The 20,287-nt window shown below is 43.1% G+C and overlaps 2 protein-coding genes across 2 annotated transcripts in view; both read left to right on the top strand.

Annotated features, from left to right (window-relative positions):
* Positions 1 to 4,881: 4,881 nt before the first annotated feature.
* On the top strand, positions 4,882 to 7,441 carry LOC141133696 (E3 ubiquitin-protein ligase TRIM39-like). Its single transcript, XM_073623192.1, has one exon. It carries the CDS (start codon positions 4,979 to 4,981, stop codon positions 6,641 to 6,643), a length of 1,665 nt encoding a protein of 554 aa, XP_073479293.1. The 5' UTR covers positions 4,882 to 4,978; the 3' UTR covers positions 6,644 to 7,441.
* Positions 7,442 to 13,624: 6,183 nt separating this feature from the next.
* Positions 13,625 to 20,287, top strand: part of LOC141134367 (uncharacterized) — a 42,258-nt gene continuing 35,595 nt past the window's right edge. Inside the window, 1 exon segment of the mRNA XM_073623934.1 lies at positions 13,625 to 15,315. Within this exon segment, the coding sequence (XP_073480035.1) occupies positions 13,663 to 15,315 (1,653 nt within the window). The 5' untranslated portion in view covers positions 13,625 to 13,662.

The following is a 20,287-nucleotide window of genomic DNA, read 5'->3' on the forward strand; positions in this document are numbered from 1 at the left end:
GCCATGTACACACGGGCAGGCTTTTCGGCATCAAAGGTCCGACGGACTTCCGACGGACTTTCGAATGAACAGATTTGCCTACACACGATCACACCAAAGTCCGACGGATTAGTACGTGATGACGTACAACCGGACTAAAATAAGGAAGTTGATAGCTGCCCTAGTGTCGGTTTTTGTCTGTCGGACTAGCATACAGACGAGCGGATTTTTCGACCGGACTCAAGTCCGTCGGAAAGATTTGAAACATGTTCCAAATCTAAAGTCCATCTAATTTTCGACCAAAAAAGTCGGCTGCAGGTCCGATGAAGCCCACACACAGTCGGATTGTCTGACTGAATTCATCCCATTGGACCAGTCCGGGCAAAAAGTCCACCCGTGTGTACACGGCATAAGAGTTTTCACTTCCTTTGCATCTTGCATATGGAATTGTTCTGAGATTGGTTAAGAAGATAACGTCCATCTTCTTCTCTCTCTATTTGGATTCCCAGATAGTAGCAAATGTTACCTAGCTCTTTGATTTCAAAATTTCCTTTCAGCTTGTGAACTATTGTACTATTGCAATTTTTCCTTTCTGCTACACCGTTTTGTTCAGGAGTGTATGGTGTGGTTGTCTGGTGTACTATTCCTTGTCTCTTCAGATATGAGGCCACTTCTTTGCTTATGTATTCTCCTCCATTGTCGGTACGTATTATTCCTGGTTTGCATTGGAATTTGTTGCTAGGCATGGCAACAAACTCTTGAAGTTTCTCTGATGTTTCATTCTTGTGTTTCATCAGATAAGTAGTTGTGTACCTGGAACAATCATCAATGAAAGTCAGTAGATATCTGTTCGCACCTGATGTGGGAGTTTTCATTGGATTGCATACGTCACTGTGTATGAACTGTAGGGGGTGAGTGGTTTTTCTTTGAGACGCCTGTGGAAGGGGAGCACGTGTGGCTTTTGCTTCAATGTAGCACTTGCATTTCATGAGTACTTTGCAAGGCATTATTGTCAAATCTTCTGATAAGCATCTTTTTACAATGTCCTGTATAGCTTCTGGACTTCTGTGCCCCAGCAGTCTGTTCCATAAGTGAATACATTTGATGTGTAGGTCATGAGAGATTGCTTTGATTCTCTTTTTTGTGAATAGCTTTAGCTTTTACTGCTCGGCTTTTCAGATAGAACAGTCCCTTTTTAAGTGACTGGCCCTTTTACAGCAAAAACAGGCTCTGCTTTCTTTGTTGTGCTTTGTGCCTTAAGAGCTTTGTCATTATGGTGCGTATTTTCTTTTCTTCTGTCATATTCATCAATTAATTTTCCTTTGACATATTCCAGTGTCAGTTCCAGTGTCCAGTGTCAGTTCCTGCTCTGGTCTGGTTTCTAAAGTGTTATTGAGAGCAGTATATGTCTCAGTTTGTGGGTCTGTCTATATTTAGCACTTACCGCAAGCAATCCTTGTTCAAAAGCATTTCTAGCTTGAACTTCCACAGCTGGTAATTGGCATTGTTCAGCTTTGCTATTGTAAACTTCACATCTGAACCGCTTTCTATCTTTCAATGGTCTGTATACAGTATTCTCTGACTTGCTGTACTCACTATTCTTTCCAGTGCCTCTGTGTGCTGCTGGGTGTCTGGGACCCATAACCTATTAGTTGAGTATTAAAATCATGCTTTGCAAGCTTCTTGGATACAGCAAATGGCTTTACTTTTATGGAGAAATACAGTATCTCACAAAAGTAAGTACATCCCTCACATTTTTGTAAATATTTTATTCTATCTTTTCATGTGACAACACTGAAGAAATGACACTTTGCTACAATGTAAAGTGGTGAGTGTACAGCTTGTATAACAGTGTAAATTTGTTGTCCCCTCAAAATAACTCAACACACAGCCATTAATGTCTAAACCGCTGACAACAAAAGTGAGTACACCCCTAAGTGAAAATGTCCAAATTGGGCCCAAAGTGTCAATATTTTAGACATTTTCACTTAGGGGTGTACTCACTTTTACCTTTTGCACTCAGGCTGCTGGCACCTAGATTGTGATCCTGCGAGCTGGGAAATCTTTGTGCCGGGCGCAGCTGAGGGTGGCATTGTTACGTAAGTGACAGCGCGATGTGAGATTGGCCAGTCCTTTGTCATGAGTTGGGGAGAAGGGCAAAGGTCTGACATCTGTTTTTGTTACAATCTCCTTTTTATTGTGAAGGCAAGCATACAGCAGTTACCAGGGGCGGATCCAGAGTCTAGTCTCGGGAGGGGCACTGCCAGAAAATATATTTTTTGGGGGTAAATCTATCGGGGCAATGGCTGGTGTTGGCTTCAATCATCATGGCACCATAGTTGTTATGGTGTCAGGATGATTGAAGCGCATTATTACTATTATTACATTGTTATAAAAAATTAAATAGTTTAACTCACCATAATGCAGAATCAGTGGGAGCCCCGAGTGTGTCACTTGCCACGTCACCTGTCACCAGATGCAGATTGTCACTTGCCACGTCGCCTGTCACCAAATGTGGATTGTCACTTGCCACGTCGCCTGTCACCAGATGCAGATTGTCACTTGCCACGTCACCTGTCACCAGATGCAGATTGTCACTTGCCACGTCGCCTGCCACCAAATGCGGATTGTCACTTGCCACGTCACCTGTCACCAGATGCAGATTGTCACTTGCCACGTCGCCTGCCACCAAATCTGGATTGTCACTTGCCACGTTGTCTGTCACCAGATGCAGATTGTCACTTGCCACGTCACCTGTCACCAGATGCAGATTGTCACTTGCCACGTCGCCTGCCACCAAATCTGGATTGTCACTTGCAACGTTGTCTGTCACCAGATGCAGATTGTCACTTGCCATGTCGCCTGCCACCAAATGCGGATTGTCACTTGCCACGTCGCCTGTCACCAGATGCAGATTGTCACGTCACCTGCCACACGTTGCGGATTGACAGTCACTTGCTTTGTCACTTTCCTGCTAAGGTGGTCTCTTGTGTCCCAGAGTCAGGCAGCAGAGAGATGATGTAATCTCTCTGCTGCTGCGGCTGCCTGCACGGTGAGGGGGGCACTACAGGGATGCAGGGTGGGCACCGGGCAGTGAGAGATGTCATCTCTCTGCTCCCCGGCTCTGCTCATCCGCGCTCTCATCTTCCGGCTCACCAATTGAGCCACCGGGCGAGCCCGCTGTCTCTCTCCCGTGGAGCCGCCCGCCGTCTCTCTCACCTATGGAGCCGCCCGGTGGCTCTCTTATCTGCGGAGCCGCCCACTGGCTCTCTCACCTAAGGAGCCGCCCGCTGGCTCTCTCACCCGTGGATCTACCCACCAGCTCTCTCACTAAACCTCATTCTCGGAGGGGGCAATTGCCCCGTTGCCCCCCCCATATCCACCCCTAGCAGTTACACAGGGAGAAACTGTTATTTGATGTTACATGTATTAGAAGTTTCCTGTCTGATACTAAAGGCTAAAGAGCAGGAATACAGATTGTCTCTGTACTCTGGGGGAGAAATAGTCAAGCTGCAGGTGGAGGAGAAGAGAGACTGGTAGAAAAAAAAGGAAAGAACTTGAAGCAAACCGGGAGAGATGGTGGAGAAAAAAACAACAACATGAGCCCTGTTAACTTCAGCCCTTTACAACTTTTCACGACAAGTGTACCAAAGATTACCCTGGATGATTTTAGTTCCTAGCAATGCCAATGGAGGAGAAGAGAGACCGGTAGAAAAAATGGAAAGAACGTAAAGCAAACCAGAAGGGATGGTAGAGAAGAAAGAAAGAAAAAAAAAAAACACGAGCCCTGTATGTTGTACAACTTTTCACCCCAAGTGTACCAAAAAGTTACCCTGGATGGTTTTGGATCCTAGCAATGCCCCTGGCAGTAAGTAAACGATGAAGCAAAGAAGAAAATCAGCAATAGCAAACTACATATTAAAGCTGGAAAAATTATATTTGCCTGGCTGTGTAGGAGTTGGGAAACCAAGTCATCTGCAACCCCTACAGGGGTAGTGCTATTGAAGTTTCCTGACGGATACTAAAGGCCAATCAGCAGGAATACAGATTGTCCCTGTAATCTGGGGGAGAAATAGTCAAGGTACAGGCAGAGGAGAAAAGAGACCGGTAGAAAAAATGGAAAGAACGTAAAGCAAACCGGGAGAGATGGTGGAGAAGAAAAAAAAAAAAAATAACACAAGCCCTGTTCACTGCATCACTTTGCAACTTTTCACCACAATTGTACCAAAGGATACCCTGGATGGTTTTGGATCCTAGCAATGACCCTGGTAATAAGTAAAAAATGAAGCAATGAAGAACAATATCAGCAATAGCAGCCCACATATTTCTCTCACTTACTTTCACGTAACCATACCCCCCAACCATCCCAGATCCAGAATGATGGTATTAGGCTCAGACTGTAACCACACTCCTTTTTTACCATGTTGCAGCCATGTCCAGCTTTCACCTTTATTGCACTTAAGCTGGCCATAGATGGGTAGAATTTTGAATAAAATTGCGTAGGAAAAGAAAGCTCTAAGATAGTTTGTTCATTTGTGTAATCATTAGTGGGGTCAAATTGATGTTTATTTTTAACTGCAGTGGTGAGGACATTTGAAGGAGCAGGATGGAAAAATTTTCTCGAAGGAACTAATTTCAAACAGTGCATGTCGTTTTTTTCATTCGGTAAAGTTCAATTATTCCAAAATCAAATGTTTAAAGGAAACAAAATCTTTGAAGCTGCATTGGAATGTTCTGAGAATTTTCGTATGAATTTTCCTAAGAATTTTCTGTACAAAATTGTATCCATCTACGGCCAGCGTTACTGTGCCTTGTAGGAGGTATGATTATCTTTAGTACTGTGAGAAAATCCTCCCTCCTCTGTACTTTGATCTTTGTGCCAAATATATCACTTATCCAGCCCAGCCTCACCCTGTGTAAGAGGATATGACCCCTCCCAACTGCATTCCTCTTCGGTGTCAGAGACTTTCACTTTAATTTCCTGATTTTATTGTCAGTAATGGCGTCTGCTAATCTGAGAGCTGAGCTTGATTGTTCCATCTGTCTGAACATTTATACAGATCCTGTAAACCTGAGATGTGGACACAACTTCTGTCAGCTCTGTATTGATCGTGTGCTGGATACACAGGAGGGGTCTGGAGGATATTCCTGTCCTGAATGCAGAGAGAAGTTTCCGGATCGGCCTGCACTGCAGTGGAACATAACACTACGTAACATAGTGGAGAATTTCCTGTCTGCTCAGCCAGATCATGAGGAGTCCGGGGTCTTCTGTACTCACTGTGTGGACTATCCTGTACCTGCTGTTAGATCCTGTCTGCTCTGTGAGGTTTCTCTGTGTAATAAACACCTGAGAGTCCACAAAAAGTCCCCAGAACACGTCTTATGTGACCCCACCTTGTCCATGGAGAGCAGGAAATGCTCCGTCCATAAGAAGATCCTGGAGTATTACTGCACTGAGGATGATACCTGTATCTGTGTGACCTGCAGTTTGGCCGGAGAACATCGAGGACACCAGGTAGAGATGCTGGGTGAGGCTTCTAAGAAAAAGAAGGAGACACTGAGGAATGTTCTGCAGAATCTTCTGACAAAGAGAGAGGAGATGGAGGAAAGAGTCCAGAGTCTGCAGGAACACAGGAGGAAAGTAGAAGAAAAATCAGCTAGGGACACTGAGAGAGTCACTGCCCTGTTTAGAGATCTCAGGAGACGTCTGGAAGACCTGGAGAAGAGAGTCCTGAGGGAAATCTCCGGGAGGGCAGAGCGGGTCTCCATCTCCATCCGGGATCTGGAAATAAAGAAGGAGGAGCTGTCCAGGAAGATATGTCACATTGAGGAGCTGTGTAACATGACGGATCCACTGACTGTCTTACAGGAATCAGACACAGGTGACTTGTGTGATACTGAGGATGGAGATAATGAGGACAGAGAGAGACATGAGGAACTCCTCCATGATGGAGGGGGTCTGGATGTGGATGGGATATCACACACATTACACACATTTTCTGATATAATAAGAGAGGTAAATGTAGACTTCTATATACAGGGAGCTGCAGACATATTACTGGATGTAAATACAGCTCATAATAAGCTACAGCTATCAGATGACAGGAAAACTGTATCCAGATCAGATAGATACCAGAATCGTCCAGAAACACCAGAGAGATTCTATCTTTATGTACAGGTGTTGAGCAGTCGGAGTTTCTCTTCGGGGAGATATTACTGGGAAGTGGATGTCGGGGGATCAGGTGGATGGGGAGTTGGGATGTGTTACCCCAGTATAGACAGGAGAGGGTGGCAGTCAGGGATTGGATGGAGTAAGAAATCCTGGGGTTTGTACAGGAATGGTAATCAGTATGAGGTGATACATGACAGTAAAGAGATCCTCTTTTCCACCAATCTGTCCAGTAACAGAGTCAGGATATATCTGGATTATGAAGCCGGACGGATCTCCTTTTATGATCTCTGTGACCCGATCCGACATCTCCACACCTTCACCACCACCTTCACTGAGCCCCTCTATGCTCTCTTAGGTGTAGAGAAAGGTCATATAAAGATACATAAGTGGATTCAGGGGAAAACCATCCAGAGACTGATGACATCACAGGGAGGAAGGAAGGGATTGGTGGAGTATGCAACCAATAGAATCAAGCAATGGGTGGGGCTTTAGTCTATGTCCTGCAGGTTTTTTTTACTATAAATAAATATAAGTGAGATTTCTCCCTCTGTCACTGATCACTGTGACAGACATCCCAAGTCTCCAGCGAGGTGCAGGAGTCTCCTGGATGGTCCCCTGCTTCACAGCCAGGAATGATCGATGTGGCGGGAGGGACAGCTGTGAACACCAATCTTCCTGTATAGCTTTTTAGCCAACAGACGCTTCTCCTCCTCTCCTTCCCGTGGCTGTAGGATAAAAAAGCTATACAGGGAGATCGATGTTCACAGCTGTCCCTCCCGCTGCACCGATCATCCCCGTGTGCTCCTCCGGCCCCCTGTTCTCCTTCTCCGGCCCCCTCCATGTCCTTCTCCACCTCCCTGTCCTCCTCTTCCCCCCCTCCCCCTCGTCCCCCGTAGCCGGCTTCCCTCCTCTCCTGCTGGCTGGGGAGATGTGTCAGGATGGAGAGCAGAGGAAGGGACTGGTAACTGTCTCATTTACTGGCTCCTTCCTTTTCTAAATTGGACACAGTGATCAATTGCTACCGATCGCTCCTGTGTCCTGTGAATACTGAGCATGGTAACCTGTGTGTTACTCTGCTTCAGTTTATGAATGGACAGGTGCCTCTGCCTCCTCTCCATTCATCTTCAATGCTGAGAAAGGGACTGGGGAATCTGTGTCCTCAGCCCCTTTCTCTGTCACAAAGGGGAGATGGTAGGGTTTTGTTTAGACCCCTGATATCTCCCCAAAGCCCACCAACAGGGCTGATAAAAAAAATGCAATAAATATAAAAAAACTAAATTGTAAAAAAAATTCTAAAAAATGTAATTGTAAAAAATATATAAAGTAAAAAACTACTGACACCACTCCCCCCTGCCCTACCAACACTACCCACTGCCATAACCCCCTCCCCCCAAAAAGCATTGAGAAAAAAATAAAAACCTAATTAAATTGTAAAATAATCAATATGTAAAAATAAAAAAACTACTGACACTACCCACTGCCTTACTGACAATGTCCACTGCACCATACCCCCTTCTTCCCCAGAAGCACTGTAAAAAAAATATTAAAAATATTTAAAAAAAGAATAAACAACAAAATTTTAAAAAATAATAGATAAAATAATAAAAAACAAAAAACTACTGACACCGTCCACTGGTCTACTGACATCGTCCACTCCCCCCCCCCCCCCCCCAATCATTGTGAAAAACAAAAAAATACAAAAATAAATTGTAAAACATAATTTAAACAATTACATTGTAAAAAAAATAATAACAAAAAAAAAAAAATACTGACTTTGTCCATTGCTTTACCGACACTGTTCACTTCCCTACTGACACTATCAATTGTAAAAAAATAAAAATAAAGAACTAATGATGTGCACATTATACCCACCTCCATACAGTCTGCACTCCTCTCCTGCGTATAATACCCACCAACATTCACTCCATACTCCTCTTCTGCACATACTACCCACCTCCATACACTCCGCACTGTACATTCCCTATTTAACATTACTGCATTCTGCCCTATGTAAGTAACCTCAGACTCTATTAAAACCACACCCCATTTACGCCATGCCCAATATGTAGTGCAATTTAGGCCACACCTACATTTTGAAACCTCCCTGAAAAAAAATTTGGCTGGGATGTCTGCTGTGATTGGGTAGAATATCTGTCCAGTTACTGCAATAACATGTTCCTATTGGTCAGTGAGGAGGGGTGTGGCCTATATAATCTATCTATCTATCTATCTATCTATCTATCTATCTATCTATCTATCTATCTATCTATCTATCTATCTATCTATCTATCTATCTATCCCATGACAATCTGACATATTTCTTTCTCTGCAATTGGTAAACAGAAATTTATCACAGCGTGTGACATCAACAATCTCCCTCCTCCTGCCCCTCCCCCTACCATTTGCCCCTCCCCCATATACAGTCACTCTGTGCAGGGTCCAGTGTGGTCACTGTGATGGGACAGCTCTCCACTCTTTCTTTCCGCGTATTCTGTACAATCTATACTAAAGAGATGAAAATCGATGTAGAAATGATCCCGAGATTTACTAGTGAAAGAAAAAATGTGATTTATCACTAATATAATGATATTACTATAATAATGTATGATTACTAGAACTGGAATGTGTCCCCAATATAATGTGTCCCCATAGAATGGATCACCAATAGAATTCTATGGGATCACTTTTATAATGGATCCTAATATAATGTATCATGTGATGGTGTATCTTATAAGCACTAGATGTGGTGATGGGAGGAGAATTAGGAAAGAAGACGTTAATGTGAATAAAGTTTTTCTCTATTGTATATATGAAGTGTTGGTGATATAACACAGAAATCATGAAATGTATATCTGCTGATGAATATTGTGCAATTTCTATGCTGATAGATCAATGTGGGGGTGTTGCAACCCTGGAAGCGGGTGGTTGTGGGGGTTTACCAAAATCTGGAAGCCCCTTTATTGATAGGGGGACCCCCAGACCCCACTTTCCCCATGTGAATGAGTATTGTGTACATAGTATACTCATTCATAAAAAAAAGGTGTAACCTAGAAATAAAGAAACCAAACCTGTGACAAGACCTTTATTAAAACATATCAATCCCCCAAAAAATGTCCCTCATTGTAAACCATCATCAAACACGATGCCCACCACACACCAACTCGCTGAAATAATCCTGACAACCTAATATACACAACCAATCCTGATGGTACATGTAGCCAGTTCCCTGAGCTAAGGAAAGGGGGAGCGGTGACATCATTAGCCAAATATGCTATTGGCCATATTTGAGTAGTGATGTCACACTACTCAAATACTACTAGCCAAACTGATAAGGGGCTAGGGTCCCACTGGACTCGCGGAGTCTTATTCGGAGCCTAGCTGCATCGAGAGGCCCAAAACCCAAGGAGCCCCTTCAGGCTTTTGAGGAGCATAAATTACACATCTTATTTCCTGACTACCTATCACATTGTATATCACGTTCTTCTCCCTTTATATTATTAAATGCATATGATTGCAGGGAGACCGGCGGACATTGAGTATGTCGAGTACGGGCACGTTGCTTTGCGCAGCCGTGACATTCCGTATGCCGTGCTATTCCGTATATTGGCGTTAGCCGGTCGGCAAGTGTTTAACCACTTCAATACCGGGCCTACTCTGGCACTTCTCTCCTACATGTAAAAATCATCATTTTTTTGCTAGAAAATTACTTAGAACCCCCAAACATTATATATGTTTTTTAGCAGACACCGTAGGGAATAAAATGGCGGTCATTGCAACTTTTCATCTTGCACGGTATTTGCGCAATAATTTTTAAACTTTTTTTGGAAAAAAAAACGGTTTCATGAATTAAAAAAAACAAAACAGTAAAGTTAGCCCAATTTTTTTGTATAATGTGAAAGATGATGTTACGCCGAGTAAGTAGATACCCAACATGTCACGCTTTAAAATTGCACACACTCGTGAAATGGTGCCAAACTTCGGTATTAAAAAATCTCCATAGGCGGCGCTTTGAAAACTTTTACAGGTTATCAGTTTAGAGTTACAGAGGACGTCTAGTGCTAGAATTGTTGCACATGTGTGGTTTGAATGGCGTTTACCTATGTAGGACTTACATGTGCGTTCGCTTCTGAACGTGAGCTACCGGGGACAGGGGCGTTTTTAATTTTTTTTTTTTTTTTTTTTATTTCACTTAATTTTTTTTTATTTTTGCACTTTTTTTACATTTTTTTTTATCACTTTTATTCCTATTACAAGGAATGTAAACATCTCTTGTAATAAGAATCTATTGTGACAGGTCCTTTTTATGGGGAGAGGCGGGGTCAATAAGACTCCACATCCCTCCTCCAGGCTGGAAAGCATGAGATCGAGAAAAAAAATTCACCGATCTCATGCTGACAGCCGCGATCGCGGCTTTATTTACTTCTGGAAACCAGGGCGTGACGTCATAACGTCACGCCCGGGCCTCCGACGGTCATAGAGATGACTGGTGACCATCTGGTCACCGAAAATCTCTACTGTCGTCATCCGGCACTGGCCGATTCTTTCTCTGGGCCCCGATGGCACGGGAGAGCCCGGAGAAGCACTCCTTTCTCAATTTTTAACCAGTCAGTTGTTCCATGTCCTGTTCTAACTGTTGCTTCTTGACTTGCATACGGGTTTTTCAGAAGACAGGCGAGGTGGTCTGGTATTCCCATTTCTTTCAGTATTTTCCACATCTTGTTGTGATCGTCACAATTGAAGGCTTTACTGTAGTCAGTAAGGCAGAAGTAGACATTCTTCTGGAACTCCCTTGCTTTCTCCATGATCCAGCGAATGTTGATTTCTAGTTCCTCTGCCTCTTCGAAATCCAGCTTGTACTTGTGGTCGCTCTCGGTTCACTTGCTGGTGAAGCCTAGCTTGTAGAATTTTCAGCACAACCTTTGGTAGCATGTGAGATGAGTGCGATCGTACGGTAGTTTTAACATTCTTTGGTGCTGCCCTCCTTTGGTATAGGAATGTAACCAGACCTCTTACAGTGCTGTGGCCATTGTTGAGTTTTCCAAATTTGTTGGCATATTGCGTGCAGCACTTTAACAGCATCATCATTTTAGGATTTTAAATAACTCAGTTGGAACACCATCACTTCCGATAGCTTATTATTATTATTAGCAATGCTTTCTAATGGGGTGTACACACGGTCGGACTTTTCGACCGGACTGGTCGGACAGACGCCGACGGACCAAATCCGGCGAACAAGCCGATGGTGTGTGGGCTTCGCCGGACCTTCAGCGGACTTTTCCAGTCGCAAATCTGACGGACTTTAGATTTGGAACATGCTTCAAATCTTTACGTTGTGACTCCACCGGATCCAGAAATCCGCTCGTCTGTATGCTAGTCCGACGGACAAAAACCGACGCTAGGGCAGCTATTGGTTACTGGCTATCAACTTCCTTATTTTAGTCTGGTGTATTTCATCACGTACGAATCTGTCGGACTTTGGTTTGAAAGTGTGTAGGCAAGTCCAGTCGTTAGAAAGTCTGTCGAAAGTCCACCAAAAGTCCGTTGAAAGTCTGTCGGACAGGCTGTCGGACTTTTGTAGCTGAAAAGTCCGACCGTGTGTACATGGCATTAGGCCCACTCTCAGGATATCCCTCCAGGATATCCAGTTCAAGGTCAGTGATTGCATCATCGTGGTTATATGGGACATCATTCAGATCATTCTTGTATAGTTCTTCTGTGTATTCCTGCTATCTTTTCTTTATCTCCTCTGCTTCTGTCAGGTCCTTGCCATTTTTATCTATTATTGTGCCCATCTTTACACAAAACTTTGCCTTGATATCTCCAATTTTCTCGAAAAGCTCTCTAGTCTTTCCCATTCTGTTGTTTTCCTCTATTTCTTTGCGTTGATTGTTTAAGAAGGTCTTTTTGTCTCTTCTTGCTATCCTCTGGAAGTCTCCATTTAGTTGGGTATATTTCCCTTTTTCTCCATTGTCTTTTGCCTTCTTCTTATTTATTAATATTATTATTAGTATTATTATTATTATGTACCGCACTACCCCCGTAGGAGCTGCTGGGGAGTTCATTCCCTTTCGCTAGTGTGGTTCTATTACCCCCCCCCCCCCTTCCTTGAACTGATGACACAGCAGACAGTCTAGAACAAATAAACGTGAAACTTTATTCTTTTCCATTGGTGCATGGCTGAAAAGAATGTGCGATATGTACAATCTGTATCCTCAGGAAGTATGAGCTGCCTTTATAAACTTGGTTCCTTTAATGGTAGTTATAACCTTTTCCCTTGATGAACTGACAGCGCCCCTCTGAAAGACACCTTGGGATTTAGATTTTTAAGAAGTGTTAGGCCTCACCTGCCCATCTTGACTTCCGCAATCCTCCCTGGTCGGTTCAGGGTAAGTCCGAGATAGCCCCGATCTACCGCATCCTCTTGACAGTCACTTCCCGCTCTGCATGTTTCCGAATCATCCCATACAGCAATGTCCGGTCCATGACTCCTGGAGATTCTTTAAGTGTCTTTAACCACCTCCTTTCCCCGCATGGCACTATCCTTTCCCCCTAAGGGGAAAGAACCTCAGCTGCACCAACTTCTACATGATGTCTTCTTCCTGCAAAATCTCTTCCCATCCACCCTTTGGACATGTGACCCACAGTTTATATAGGCCTGATAGCCCCTGCCCACTCAAATTAATGATTGGTTCAGGGTAGCCCATACAAACTATCTGCATCCTGTTTCCAAACCACCTTCCCTCCAGCACTTCTCTCTGGAGGAATAGGGCATCACCCTTAACAGAATACAGGAGATCACACCCCCAGTTCTACTCTGTCATTTCTCCCAACCAAATCAAACCCAACCAGGCTTAAACCAACAAGGTAATGCACTGGAAATTTAACCTAACACTAACCCTCACTAACTAGTTAGCACACACCTAAGTAGGTGGGCGCTACAATTATTATAGGCTTACCTATAGGTAAAAGTCAGAGATGGGAGTTTACTCCCACTTTAAGCTGGCCATAGATGAGTAGAATTTTGAATTAATGTTTTTAGGAAAAGAATGTTCTAAGATTGTTTGTTCATTCTCCTAATGATTAGTGGGGTCATATTGATGTTCATTTTCGACCGCAGTGATGAGAACATTCGAAGGAGCAGGATGGAAAATGTTTCTCGATGGAGCAAATTTCAAACAGTGTATGTGGTTTTCATTCAGTAAAGTCCATTCATTCCAAGATCAAATGTTTAGGGGAAACAAATTTTTTTGGAGCGACATTTGAATGTTCTGGGAATTTTCATATGAATTTGCTACACCCGTCTTTCCCCATTTATCTCTCTTCTAATGTTGGGAGGTATGATTATCTTTACTACTGTGAGAAAATCCTCCCTCCTCTGTACTCTGATCTCCTTGTGAAATAACACAGATATGGCCCAGCCTCGCCCTGTGTAGGAGGATGTGACCCCTCCCAACTGCATTCTTCCCCGGTGTCAGAGAAGTTAACTTCATTTCTTTCTTCTGCTGTCAGCGATGGCGTCTGCTGATCTGAGAGCTGAGCTAGAATGTTCCATCTGTCTGAACACTTATACAGATCCTATTATGCTAAAATGTGGACACAACTTCTGCCGGGTCTGTATTGATCGTGTGCTGGATACACAGAAGGGGTCTGGAGGTTATTCCTGTCCAGAATGCAGAAAAAGGTTCAGGGGTCGTCCTGCACTGCAGAGAAACATAACATTGCGTAACATAGCGGAGAATTTACTGTCTCAGCCAAATCTGGAGGAGTCCGGGGTCATCTGTACTCAATGTGTGGACTATCCTGTACCTGCTGTTAGATCCTGTCTACACTGTGAGGTTTCTCTGTGTGATAAACACCTGAGAGTCCACAAAAAGTCTCCAGAACACGTCTTATGTGACCCCACCTTGTCCATGGAGAGCAGGAAATGCTCCGTCCATAAGAAGATCCTGGAGTATTACTGCACTGAGGATGAGACCTGTATCTGTGTAACCTGCAGTTTGGCTGGAGAACATCGAGGACACCAGGTGGAGATGCTGGATGAGGCTTCTGAGAAGAAGAAGGAGACACTGAGGAATGTTCTGCAAAAACTTCTAAGAGAGAGAGAGAAGACGGAGGAAAGAGTCCAGAGTCTGCAGGAACACAGGAGGAAAGTAGAAGAAGAAGCAGCTGGTGACACCGAGAGAGTCACTGCCCTGTTAGGAGATCTCAGGAGACGTCTGGAAAACCTGGAGAAGAGAGTCCTTAGGGAAATCTCCGGGAGGGCAGAGCGGATCTCCATCTCCATCCGGGATCTGGAAATAAAGAAGGAGGAGCTGTCCAGGAAGATACGTCACATTGAGGAGCTGTGTAACATGACGGATCCACTGACTGTCTTACAGGAATCCGACACAGGTGACTTGTGTGATACTGAGGATGGAGATAATGAGGACAGAGAGAGACATGAGGAACTCCTCCATGATGGAGGGGGCCTGGATGTGGATGGGATATCACACACATTACGCACAGGTTTATCTGATATAATAACAGAGGTAAATGTATACTTCCCTATACAGGAAGCTGCAGACATATTACTGGATGTAAACACAGCTCATAATGATCTACAGATATCAGATGACAGGAAAACTGTATCCGGGTCAGATAGAAACCAGAAGCGCCCCAAAACACCAGGGAGATTTCTGTGTTGCGCTCAGGTGTTGAGCGGTCGGAGTTTCTCCTCAGGGAGACATTACTGGGAAGTGGATGTCGGGGGATCAGAGAGATGGACAGTTGGGATGTGTTACCCCAGTATAGAGAGGATAGGACGGCAGTCACTGCTTGGAGATAATAACATGTCTTGGGGTTTGTACAGGTGGGGTAATCAGTGTACAGTAAAACATAATAGTACTGTGATCTTCTTACCCACCAATATCTCCAGTAACAGAGTCAGGATATATCTGGATTATGAGGCCGGGCGAATCTCCTTTTATGATCTGTGTGACCCGATCCGACATCTCTGCACCTTCACCACCACCTTCACTGAGCCCCTCCATGCTGGGTTAGGTGTATGGGAAGGTTGTATAAAGATACATGAGGGGAATCAGGAGAAATCTGTCCAGAGACTGGTTGCATCGCAGGGAGGAGGGATGAGATTGGTGGAATATACAACCAATAGATTAATGCAGTGGGTGGGGCTTTAGTTAGTATCATGCAGGGTTTTTAATATAAATAAGTATAAGTGAGATATCTGCCTCTGTCACTGATCACTGTATTTGGGCAGAATATCTGTCCAGTTACTGCAGTAACATGTTCCTATTGGTCAGTGAGGAAAGGTGCGGAATATATAATGATCTACCTATAATCGATCTATCCCATGACAATCTGCCATATTATTTTCTCTGTAATTGGTAAACAGAAATTTATCACAGTGTTTGACATCAGCAATCTCCCTCCTCCTACCCCCCCCCCACTATTTGCTCCTTCCCCGTATGCAGTCTCTCTGCGCAGGGTCCAGTGTTGTCACTGTGATGGGACATCTCTCCACTCTTTCCTCCCACCTATTCTATGTAATCTATACTAAAGGGGTGGAAATCAAAGTAAAAATCTCAGAGGGAACATATGAAGAAATGATACCAAGATTTACTAGGGAAAGAAAAAATGGGATTTATCACTAATATAATGATATTACTATAATAATGCATGATTACTAGAACTGGAATGTGTCCCCAATATAATGTGCGCCCATAGAATGTATTACCAGTAGAATTTTATGGGATCACTTTTATAATGGATCCTAATACAATGTATCTCCATAGATTGGATCACCAATAGAATTCTATGGGATCACTTTTATAATGGATCCTAATATAATGTGTCCCCATAGAATGGATCACCAATAGAGTTCTATTGGATCACTTCTTCCACTTTTATCGCAACATTTGAGAAAATTACAGTCCACCTTAAATTCCTTCATCTGGAACAAAAAACATCCCTGCATCAAAGCATCACTTCTCTGTACCCCGGCTACCCTGGTGGGCCTTGGGTCTCCTAACATTCCAGCATACTATAAAGCAGTCATTCTAGAACACATCAAGCACTGGTGGCTCTCTCATGATCAGCCTGCATGGATACTGATTGAAGGACTCGCTCTCCATTCTCCACCTAAGAACGTTTTCTCAGTAATGTTACTCAAATACAAGCCCCCTCATCACAGCTTAAGCTATATTGAAGCCTCTCTACGTACCTGGTCCTCTATAACGCAACTGACCTCAGGCATTCCCACACACATCCTACGCTCACTCCCCATCGCCGTGATGGAATTGCTATCTTCGGACCTCAAAGTCAGTAGCTGGACTCAGAGTAGTATCCGGTAATTCGAAGGTCTTTATAACAACTCTTTTCTCCTATCCTTCCAAGAACTGCAAAAAAATTTGATCGCAATGAGTACTTGAGCATAAGATCAATTCTTCAAGCTCTTAAACACAATAATCTTCTCTCGGACATCCTTTCCTTTTTATGACTCTCCCACTTCAGCCAAGAAAGAAATCTCATATCTCTACTTCACAATCACAACTACTTAATTTCTCCATCCCTCTTCGTAAATGGCATACCTCCCTACAACTGCCTCTAAAGATTTCCAAATGTATCTAACACTAGGAATCCTTACATAAAATCTTCCATAAATGGTATTACACTCCGACCAAACTCGCCACTATTTTCCCAGATCATTGGCCAAACTGCTGGAGATTGTGCAGACATCCTGGAACACTGTACCACATCTGGTGGGACTGCCCATGTACAATATCTCCTCATACTGGCTAACAATTTCAGACTTTGGAACATCTAGAACAAGCTCCTCAGAGCCACTCAGTCTGCAAATAGCACTTCTTGGTGAGGGTACCGCAGACCACCCTCCCTGCCTCAAAACTATTGTTTCTCAAGTTCCCATAGCAGCCAGACTGGTTCTAGTGCGCAACTGGAACCAGAAATCCCCCCTCCCTTGTTTGAAGAACTTCTATGTACTCTCAACAATCACTTCCTAATGGAATTATAATTTGCAAAAATTAATTTATGAATCCTAACTTTTATGAAAAATTGGAACCTCTGGATCAGGGATAGCAGGAGTTCCTCCATTCAAAACTCCTGACCCTTATTATAGCCCACCTACAAGTCCTACAAATGACTATCTCAATTGGATAATCTACTCTTGCCTCGAACTACACACTTTTCAAAACGTTGGAAGTGATTGGACACCAGCATCAGTGGGCATGCCTCATAAACCCAAATGTTTGTGCAGCCCCTCCACCTCCAAACCTATGGTAACTAAGGTGACACCTTTCCTCCGGTTTTTCTTTTTTTTTCTTTTTCTTGTTGGTACATATGCTTTCTTATACTATATTGTACAACTGGTATAATGTTTGTGCACCATTTTGTACATTCTCAATCTTTGAAATTTAATTAAAAAAAAAAAAGAATTCTATTGGACAATTTTTATAATGTATCCTAATATAATGTGCCCCCATAGAATGGATCACCAATAGAATTCTATTGGATCACTTTTGTAATGGATCCTAATATAATGTGTCTCCATAGAATGGATCACCAATAGAATTCTATGGGATCACTTTTATAATGGATCCTAATATAATGTATCATTGTGATGTTGTATCTTATAATCACTACATGTGTACTGGTGATGGGAGGAGGAATTAGGAAAGGAGATTTTAATGTGAATAAAGTTTTTTTTTTCCTCTATAGCACATGTGAAGTGGTGGTGATATAGCACAAAAATAGTAAAATGTACAGTGCCTTGAAAAAGTATTCACACCCCTTGAAATTTTCCACATTTTGTCATGGTACAACCAAAAAAATAAATTCAATTTATTGGGATTTTATGTAATAGACCAACACAAAGTGGCATATAATTGTGAAGTGGAAAGAAAATGATAAATGGTTTTCAAAACGTTTTACAAATAAATATTTGAAAAGTGTGGCGTGCATTTGTATTCAGCCCCCTTTACTCCGATACCCCTAACTAAAATCTAGTGGAACCAATTGCCTTCAGAAGTCACCTAATTAGTAGAGTCCACCTGTGTGTAATTAAAAACAGTATAAATACAGTTGTTCTGTGAAGCCCTCAGAGGTTTGTTAGAGAAGCCTAGTGAACAAACAGCATCATGAAGGCCAAGGAACACACCAGACAGGTCAGGGATAAAGTTGTGGAGAAGTTTAAAGCAGGGTTAGGTTATAAAAAAAAAATATTCCAAGCTTTGAACATCTCACGGAGCACTGGTCAATCCATCATCCGAAAATGTAAAGAGTATTGCCCAAGTGCAAACCTACCAAGACATGGCCAACCACCTAAATGACAGGCCGGGCAAGGGGAGCATTCATCAGAGAAGCAGCCAAGAGGTCCATGGTAACTCTGGAGGAGCTGCAGAGATCCACAGCTCAGGTGGGAGAATCTGTCCACAGGACAACTATTAGTCGTGTTCTCCACAAATCTGTCATTTATGGAAGAGTGGCAAGAAGAAAGACATTGATGAAAGAAAGTCATAAGAAGTCCCATTTGCAGTTTGTGAGAAGCCATGTGGGGGACACAGCAAACATGTGGAAGAAGGTGCTCTGGTCAGATGAGACCAAAACTGAACTTTTTGGCCTAAAAGCAAAACACTATGTGTGGTGGAAAACTAACACTGCACATCACCCTGAACACACCATCCCCACTGTGAAACATGGTGGTGGCAGCATCATGTTGTGGGGATACTTTTCTTCAGCAGGGACAGGGAAGCTGGTCAGAGTTGATGGGAAGATGGATGGAGCCCAATAAAGGGCAATCTAATGCAGCGTACACACGAGCGGTTTTGCCGTCGGAATAAACGCTGAAGGTTTCTCCGATGGTATTCTGACGGAATTCCGCTCAAGCTGTCTTGCATACACACGGTCACACCAAAGTCCGACCGTCAAGAACGCGGTGACGTAAAACATGTTCAACGGGACTAGAAAGACAGAGCGCTTCCGTCTCTTACTAGCTTAAGAGCATGCGTTGTTTTTGGTACGTCAGAACAGCATACAGACGAGCGGTTTTTCCGATAGTAATTAGTTCCGTCGGAAAAATATAGAACATGTTCTCTATCTAAGTCCGTCTGAATTTTCAACGGAAAAAGTCTGATGGGGCATACACATGGTCGATATATACGATGAAAAGCTCCCATCTGACTTTTTCTAACGGAAATTCCGCTCGTGTGTACACGGCATTAGAAGAAAAGGCTACAAAAGACTTTAGACTGGGGCGGAGGTTCACCTTCCAGCAGGACAATGACCCTAAACATACAGCCAGAGCTACAATGGAATGGTTTAGATCAAAGCATATTTATGTGTTAGAATGGCCCGGTCAAAGTCCAGACCTAAATCCAATTGAGAATCTGTGGCAAGACTTGAGAATTGCTGTTCACAGACGCTCTCCATCCAATCTGACAGAGCTTGAGATATTTTGCAAAGAAGAATGGGCAAAAATGTCCCTCTCTAGATGTGCAAAGCTGGTAGAGACATCCCCAAAAAGACTTGGTTCTACAAAGTATTGAATCAGGGGGGCGCCATTCAAATGTACCCCCACACTTTTCACAGATTTATTTGTAAAAAGTGTTGAAAACTATTTATCATTTTCCTTCCAATTCACAATTATGTGCCACTTTGTGTTGGTCAATCACATAAAATCCCAATAAAATACATTTACGTTTTTGGTTGTAACATGACAAAATGTGGAAAATTTCAAGGGGTGTGAATACTTTTTCAAGGCATTTTATATCTGCTGATATATATATATGTGAGATTTCTATGCTGATGGATCAATGTGGGAATGTTGCAACCCTGGTCGGTGGTTGTGGGGGTTAGTGGGCTGGGTTTAACAAAATCTAGATGCCCCTTTTATTGATAGGGGGACCCCCAGACACCACTTTCCCCATGTGAATGAGTATGGGGTACATAGTACACTCATTAATAATTAAAAAAAAAAAGTGCAACCTAGAAATAAAGAAACCAAACATGTGACAAGTCCTTTAATAAAACATAACAATCCCCCCAAAAATGTCCCTCATTGTAAACCCATCATCAAACATGATGCCCACCAACTCGCTGAAAAAACCCGACAACCCAGTGTAC

This window comes from Aquarana catesbeiana, linkage group LG03 (genome assembly GCF_042186555.1).
Source record: "Aquarana catesbeiana isolate 2022-GZ linkage group LG03, ASM4218655v1, whole genome shotgun sequence".
NCBI classification, from domain to species: Eukaryota; Metazoa; Chordata; class Amphibia; order Anura; family Ranidae; genus Aquarana; species Aquarana catesbeiana.